Source organism: Seriola lalandi, unplaced genomic scaffold, assembly GCF_002814215.2.
Source record: "Seriola lalandi dorsalis isolate HSWRI2012SDOR001 ecotype SW California unplaced genomic scaffold, Sedor1 jcf7180002054894, whole genome shotgun sequence".
NCBI lineage: Eukaryota > Metazoa > Chordata > Actinopteri > Carangiformes > Carangidae > Seriola > Seriola lalandi.
Genome location: NW_019525446.1, coordinates 198,918 through 207,144, shown reverse-complemented (window position 1 = coordinate 207,144; position 8,227 = coordinate 198,918). Strand labels below are relative to the sequence as shown.

General features: G+C 45.9%; 1 protein-coding gene and 1 long non-coding RNA gene across 2 annotated transcripts in view; one reads left to right on the top strand and one right to left on the bottom strand.

The window, feature by feature from the left end:
- The window catches only part of met (MET proto-oncogene, receptor tyrosine kinase), a 60,251-nt gene that overhangs the window by 31,802 nt on the left and 20,222 nt on the right, over window positions 1–8,227 (top strand). Inside the window, exon 14 of the mRNA XM_023429497.2 lies at window positions 7,039–7,248. Within this exon, the coding sequence (XP_023285265.2) occupies window positions 7,039–7,248 (210 nt within the window). The remainder of the gene's footprint in view (window positions 1–7,038; window positions 7,249–8,227) is intronic.
- Window positions 4,145–5,533, bottom strand: LOC147817780 (uncharacterized). Its single transcript, XR_015438690.1, has 3 exons — window positions 5,134–5,533; window positions 4,725–4,875; window positions 4,145–4,504 (listed from the first exon to the last, which is right to left on the bottom strand). It is a non-coding gene; the product is annotated as an uncharacterized LOC147817780 (long non-coding RNA).

The window sequence follows — 8,227 nt, the reverse complement described above, 5'->3', positions numbered from 1 at the left end:
CCCCGCTTCACAGCTGCTATCAAGACATCTTTGAGCACTTAACTGCTCCAGTGGAGCTGCTCTGAGGAACAACAGTAGGCACTTGTTGCCTCACCTGGACGTTTCCGTGTGTGACTGCGAGCCTCTGTATGAGGTGAAGCGTTTGTCTGGTCCGTTCCCTCTGGATGAGTAAAGGGTAAAAAAAAAAAAAAAAGCAGTTGAAAGGTCAGAAATGTCTGAGCTAACTGGAGATTTTAGGGCCGTAAAGGGTCGTTTACTTTACATGCAATGGCTTGTAAATGTCCTGATAAAAAAAAAAAAAAAGTTTTAATTTATTTATTTCTTTTATTTTGTTGCTGCGTTGAAGTTTGTCGGTCGTCAGCTGAACCCTGTGAGTAACACGGGACAAAGCAGAAGCACTGTTGCTATGGTTACCCGCAGTTCAAAACACTTTGCTCACTGATTTAGAACACGCCGCTTAACGGACTGGAAAACTGCGTCTCAGGCGACACCTCCCAGCCAATCAGGAGCAAGTGTGATACCGCACAAACACTTATTTATTAATAGGCTTTTTTTTTTTTTTTTAAATCTACAGTTCTTCTTCTGTGGTTTATGGTTTATTCGGAACTGTGCTTGAAAGTCACGGCCGAGTTCCCCGGGTGTGATTGAACCTGTAATCTTAGATGAGTTCATGTGTTCACCTCTTCTTCACGCGTCACATTTATGTGCTGCAGCATTTGGAAGTCACTTTCATGTTGATCGCACATGCTGTGACTCTCTTTAAAACCATTTCTTTGAAAACTTTTAAATCCTCATGACTGAAAAGCAGCATATTGACGTGAACTTTCGCCCCGATGGTTTATTGTTCATTTTAAACTGGAATAACAGAGCCGAGAGGGGCGGCGAAAACAAACTTCTGGCTTGCTAGAGAGACAGAGAGAGAGAGAAGGAGAGAGCGAGTGCACGTAGCGGGCAGCCTGTATAAAATAAGGCTATCATTACTAATGATTTAGGATGGGATCATGCCCCGTAGGGCCCCAGCTGTCGCCTGTTAAATTCTTTCCAGTAAACGGGATGAGTTAAGACTCAGCCTGGGAAGGGACAATATAAGTGTCTTATTGTCTTAACCCTTCAAAATAGAGTCAAGCATCTTTCACAAATGGACATTGCAAAACAAAAAAAGGGTTTCCGTCGCCAGCGGAAAGGCATTCTGGGTAATGTGAGTCTGTGTTTCCTCCAGAGCTGCTGTTCATTAACCCCCCGAAACCACGGCAAGTCAAAACGATGCAAAGCTCTGCTCCCGACCTCAGTGTGTGAGATCTTCACGCCGACCTGCTGAACGCCAACAGCAGAGGTTCAGGGGTCTCAGCTGGAGCCAGAGCGGGAAAACACACACACACACACACACACACACACACACACACACACACTGTTGACTTGATATCTGCCTCTCAGATCTCCAGTAAAGCCTGGTCTCAGCCAATCTCAGCTTTCCCACAAACATGAAAGAGATTTTTTTTTTTTTTTTTTTTTTACGATCCGTCATGAAAAGCTGGCATGGTCATGAAGCCGGGGGGGGGGGGGGCACGTTGAACATATACAAAAAAACAGCAAAAAAAAAGATGTGTGAATTTGAGTTGCTGCTGCACCATCACATGTAGTTTGGTTCAACTAGAGTCTCGGCACCTGTCGCCTGCTTTCACAGATTGGCCTGTTTAGAGTCCGACTCGTCTTCCTCATCTCATCCCAGCAGAGAATAAATCCCTACAGCTGACACCTGAATGCCTCATGAAGCCTTTTTCCTTTCCCATGCCCCCCGCAGCTGGAGGAGGGGGTGGGGTGGAGGCTGGGGGGGTATCTGAGAGAAGGAAGTGAATGAAAGTGAATGAGTTACGTTTTCCCCTCCGTCAACAGTCAAGGTGGAGCCGCTCATCGGCCGACACTGTGCTCGAGCTGTATTGTTGTGATTGTGTTTAAGTTGGTCAATGAGAAACGGGACCGGTTGCTATAAAAGGAAAGCAGCCCTGCGTTGTTTCGTGTGAACACATCAAAACACCCATTCTTATTTGGAGACGGGCGGGGAACAGCTGATTGAGCTGCACATTGTCTCTGGAATCCTTTCAGAATAAAACAGGATTGTTGGATAAAAGTTCGCATGGTGTGAGAATGAGTCTGTGGCAGATGCAGCGGCTCCGACAGATGTTGTAACAAAGCAATTAGCAGCGAACGGGTCATTTAATTTGGATGCTCCTGCAGTGCAGCGTCGTATGTTTAGATTAGCAGTTTATAGCTTTATACTATGAGGCTAACAGGGGCCAGCCTGCGCGTGTTTGCTACTTAAACAGATATGGTGCACGTGCAACAGGTTTCATATCTCAAAACCACAATATTATTGTGATGTAGTGAATTTTATGCAGATAAATACCTGAAAGTTGAAGGTGATGCAAAAATCCTGTGACCCCCAATATGATACTAATCACTGCCTTGAGGCTCCTGCAGTCAGACTCAAAGGGATCCGATGGCATTTATAAAATAAACAATATTTAATATGAAAACAAAATATGCTCCCCAATCTTTCGCTGTATCCAGAAACTAAAAGATGAAGGTCGTATAAACCTTCAGATGAGATATAAGGGGGGGGGGGTAAGATGCAAAACACATTATATACAGTTACAGAAACATCCAAAGTGAATGATAATGCAACACACACAGTATGGCAGGAAACTCTGCGGGTATTTTTCACTCTAGATGTGACAGGCGTTTTGTTTTTTTGTACGTGGGAGCTCCGTTGTGACTTGGCTTTTTCGCAGCCTGTTACACTAATGATCCTTCGGGGACGGCGGAGGGTTTGGGGATCGCTGGTTCTCTCATCACCCACCAGTAAACCTCTCGGCCCGCTCGCTGCCGAGCTCTCGGAGCGATTGTATTTACAGCTGCTCCCGACCTTCGGCCCTTCACCTCCTCTCCCCTAAATGAGAGGAGACATGGGCCGAACAATGAAACTGACTGAAGTTTCCACTAATTCACAGGATATTTTTCCTTCCGCCGCACCCCTGGGAGACGGGGCAGAGGGGGGAGGAAGCGGGGAGAGGGGGAGAGGGGGGTACCCTACAGTCCCTCTCTGCTCACTCCTTATTGGTGTGTAGGGAGGTTAATTGGATTGCTTTCGTTAGGCGACCCAGCGTTACCCCTGCACACGGTCACACACACTTTTCATATGCATGTGTGTGTGTGTGTGTCTGATATGTGTTTACGTCTCTATGCTTGTGTTCAGGCATTTGCAGATGGATTTAACTTTGAGTGTGTGTTCTTCTGTGTGTGTGTGTGTGTGTGTGTGTGTGTGTCCATCTGGGCTGCTACAGCTCACGAGGGAGTCGGACTGGGAAGTGCGTGAGGAAGTTTCAACAACACTTCAACAGAGCTGCTGCTACTGCTCTCCAGGGACTCGGATATCAGTCAGAGTGTCGGAAGTCAAATCTCAACTCTTTTTGTCAAACTCTGTTTTGGGATTATAACAAACTCTGCCGTCTCAGCAGTGCAGCCTGAGGTTATACGCAACCGGTCGAACCTCGGGGTCCACATTTCTTCTTTGTCCTCGGATCAATGTCCCAGTAGGCGTCCCCACGTCTAGCTTTGTTTCTGAACACAGAACATAAGTGAAGGGCAACTGGGGCAGAAATAAAACCCAGGGAAAGAACTGGTATTGCATTATCCATTAGGGTCGCCACCTTTTGTTGTGGAAAAACCTCGACACTCGGATGTTGTAAAAAGGTTTTTCATGACATCCTCCCTGTCCATCGCCCCGTCTTTTCACCACACTGAAACTCTTGCTAGATTGCCTCAATCCTCTCTGCCTGAATTGTAGATGGTTGCAGCAGTTGCTAGGTAATAAGGTCAACTTTCATATTTCTGCCAACTATCAAATAAAAGTATAGGCATGGCCATTGGCTGATAATATTAATAATAATAATAATAATAATAATAATGTGTTTACAGACACAGGATTGGACATAACCAGGAATAAAGCAGAAAAGCAGTAGAAGCAAACAAATGATATTTTTTATTTGAAACTATTAAATTAAAAAGTAAATTTGTTACAAAATCAGGACAATTCATGTCCCGGGAAAGAATAATAAAGGAACAATCCCGGGAAAACCAGCTGGTTCAGCAGAACTACTGCAACAAGAAAAGGCTTATAATGTTTAAAGAACAACAATCAAAGTTCAGTTTAGGGGGAAAAAAAACATTTGCAGGTGTCAAGAGTGTAACGCTCAGAAACTCATACAAAGTGCAAGGGAAGTGAAAAGGGAACACAAATACAGAATATCTCCTGGGAAATCACCCAAATTGTTTCAGCTTGTACAGAAAATGTCGTACAGAGTTTTCAGGCTCATTCGGCCTCCGACAACAGTATTTTGAGACGGCTAATAACAGGAACAGAGAGGGAAAGCCGTGTTCAAGCCAAGTTTCAAACGGGGCCAGTGCGTACAGCGTCCTGCACGCCGAGGCTCCAGACCGGGTTTGTCTGTAATGTAAGAAAAAAGAAAGTTTGTGCGGAGGATCAGATACGACATAGCAGCACTGGTAACTCTACCAGACAGGTAAATGATACTAGACGATAAAAATAAGGGTCATAAAATGTCCATTGATCTTAATTAAAGCCAGAGTGTCCTTCCCCTCGGCTGAACAACAGTTTTGAAGGCAGCATTTGTCACGAGAGGCACATTGATGAGCATTTTATTTACCTGCTGTCCTCGTGGGATATCGACTCAGAGACACACGCACCTTTGTAGCCCAGAAGACAAACACAGGCTGCCATGGCTGTTACCACAGCGCAAACATCAACATTGATCTGTGAGCGCGCGGCCAAACGAGTCCGGTTTGTTCCGAGTGCACCTGTGTGGAAGAAGATGACGTCGTCGTGGCGACTTTTAACGGCTTTTCTTTCGACATTTGCTTTACATAATGAATTAAACCACAATCTCCGTAATTATCAAACACATCTGGCCCCTGTTTAACCACAGAAATACTAATAACCTCAGTTCTGGAGTCTGGGTATGTTCTGGAAATGGGAGGCGTGTGCCGTGATCTAAAAATAAAACGGCCTGACAGGCAGAAGAGGGGATAATGGATCATTTTATAATAACAGCTGACCTTTTAACTGCTCTCGTCGCTGTTTGCTTGTGAAGTCGTGTCAACTACAACATTTTCCACGTCCCTGTTAGTCCAATGTGTCTAATGATTTCTTGTTTCTGGGAACGTTCCCCCACTTCAGGATCCCATTTGGATGCTGTTCCCCGTACCACAACAACAGTTCCCACTCCGACTCTTGTTTGTAAAACTGTCAGTGGCTCAGTGCCTTTTTTGCTGTTTACTACATTGTGTAAGAGTGTGAGTTTTACAACAGTTCTGCTTGTGTGTGCTTGTGCATGTGTCGCACATGTGCAGGAATACACGTGTCTGTTAAAACTGCAGGGGAGAGAACAGGGACGAGATGAGCTGCATTTTACATGTTTTGGCAGATTTCAAACAGTAACTGCTCTGCACTTAAAGCTCAAGTCTTGATTTAGCACAACTGTTTCTGCCCAGCTGTCGACAGGTTCCACCCTCCGCTTTAGGCCCTGCTGCACTGTACTGTATATAGTTCAATCAGAGAAAACACCACGAGGAAACAAAGTGCAGATGTTCTGCTTCAGCAACTTAAAACCCTCTGGCATGTGTCTATTCATCAGTGAGTTCAGCGAGCATGGTTTATTAATAGTAACGTGACGTCAGACTTAAAGCTGACTTTATACTTATACTATGCCTGTGGTAAAAGGTGTTATTTGTTGAGCCATAAGAAGAAAAATTTATGGTTTTAAGAACCAAAAACCACCAGCCAATCAGAAGAGAGGAGGCTCTGAGCATCTCTTCTGATTGGCTGACTATTTACTGAGTATAAAACTATAGCATATTTCAAGTAAACACTCAAATCCTGCAAGGTTTGGATGGTGGGTCCAGGTGGGCGGGGCTTGGTGACGGCTTTGTTGTGACATCACAAAGTTCCAGAAGTCCTGACGGCTGGTTTTAAGGCTCAGTTTCTGAATACAGGCTGTGTGCATTTCTCTGTGGACTGAGGCTTTGATACTTTCACAGTATTAATATAGAAGCTAGAGCTGATCTATAAACACACTACACATGGACAGAGACCTTTAGACTATATGGGACCTTTAAGGACAGAAATGAATGCATTGATAATAAATGTGGACCCTAAAGATTTAAAAGATATTTGGAGAGGAGCCAGCTGATGGAATTTAACTACATTTACCATAATAAAAAAACTAAGGCGAATGTTTCCTGACTGAACATTCGAATAAGATCACTGAGCTACTTCCTGATAAACATCTACACGTTTTTGGTTGGTGTTTATGTAACCTCTGCCGTGCTTTCTCCTGCACAAGTTCACTTATGTGAGTCTCTGGCTCTGTGCCACCTCAACAGTGCATTGTATAATTCCCTCATAATCACACACGGCATAGACACAGCCAAAAAACAAATCTGACCTTAATGCATCCACATAAGGTTTATACCTCCTCCCCGTAAACACAAAAGACGTCAGCCTCAGCAGTAATCTATCCTGGTGTTCCCTGGCGATGTGATGAAAATCTGCCACACCTCAATAAAAAGAGACTTAGGGTGTATTTTGTTTTCCTAGCTTTCGGTCTCTCACTCTGGGGGGGGTCTTAATGAGCACAAAAGCTTGGGGAGGCCTTTACCTGGGCTGAATCCAACATGGGATAAAGCTCTGTTGTGCCCTCGGGCCACACATACAAACACAGCGGTGTCTGAAAACAGCCGCTGCCTCACAGACTGCTGAGTAAAAAAAGAAGAAGCTGCCAATCTGAGGATTACTGCGCGGCTGCTCTTCACCGTGACTGACTGGAAACCTGGAGGGAGCTGTCGTGTGTGTGTGTGTGTGTGTGTGTGTGTGTGTGTGTGTTTGTGTGTGTGTTTGTGTGTGTGCGCACAGGTGACAGCCATACTGTTTTTCTAACCCACGTGTTCTTTGTCCACATCCAGAGCTGTGTGTACGGCGAGAACAGGACGTCCATCCAGTGCACCACGCCCTCGCTGGCTAAACTGGCCCTGCAGCCGCCGGTGGTCACCAAGGTGGCGTTTGTCCTGGACGGCTACTCCACGGATCAGTGGGACCTCATCTACGTGGAAGACCCCCTTTTCCAGGACCCCAAGCTCACCTCCAAGGACAACAAGAGCATTGTGGAGCTCAAGGTGAGAGAGCGTTCACAAACTAACCTGCGGTCCATCTACAGAAACAGCAAAGGTCAGAGGTCAGAGGTGTGGGGGAAAAGCTATAGACCTGCAGCCTCTGGTTAAAACTTCAATAGCAAACACCTGCAGGAACAGCTTCAGAAACACAAGACACCTGCAGAAACTCAAGTCCTCCGGTTTAATGTCGTTAGAAAATCACAATTTATGTTGCGTAACGAAATTCTCAAAAGCGTAAGAAGCGCTGCACAGAGCACCCCTGCAGCTCGCTGCCGCAGGTGTGCAGAGGTGAGCTGGTTTACCTCTGTGAACAGCCCGGCGCTCGCAGCAGAGCTTGAGTGAATGAGACGGATCCACAGTTTGGCTCCAGGTCGATGTTTGATTCTGATTCTGCCGGTCGCTGCTCTCGGGGCCGCACCATTCGCACGTACAGCCGTGTACGGTCCGGGGTCCAGTTGGGAAGGAAACAATACTGAAAGAAAAACAGGAAGTGGAGTCTGTTTCCCATCGTTTACACCCACAGCCCCCCCCCACCAAGTCCTCCTCCACTCCTACACCTCTCCGTGTGTTCTCTCTCTCTCTCTCTCTCTCTCTCTCTCTCTCTCTCTCTCTCTCTGTCGCCTTGTATTGTTCTGGCTGCCGAGGTCAAAGCTCTTGACATATTAATGCAGCTTTTCAAACAAGCCACCTCGGTCCCCAGAGCCTGTTTCAAGAACACAATGAAATACATATTTCTCCTCTTTTCTTTTTTTTTTTTTTGTTTGGTTTTTTTTTTTTTTTGTTGTTGACTGCAGCTCGACGGTTTGTGGCAGCTGTGCTGAACCTCTCGCAGGGGATCCTGGCTGTTCTTTTTTTTTTCCTCCTCCTTCTTCTTTCTCTCCTTTCCCAGACATGACCTTGGCCCTGATGCTAACTCCACCACCAACCCCAACCTCTACCCCTCCTTCATCCCTCCCAACAGCCCAGACTAACCCCCGGGGGG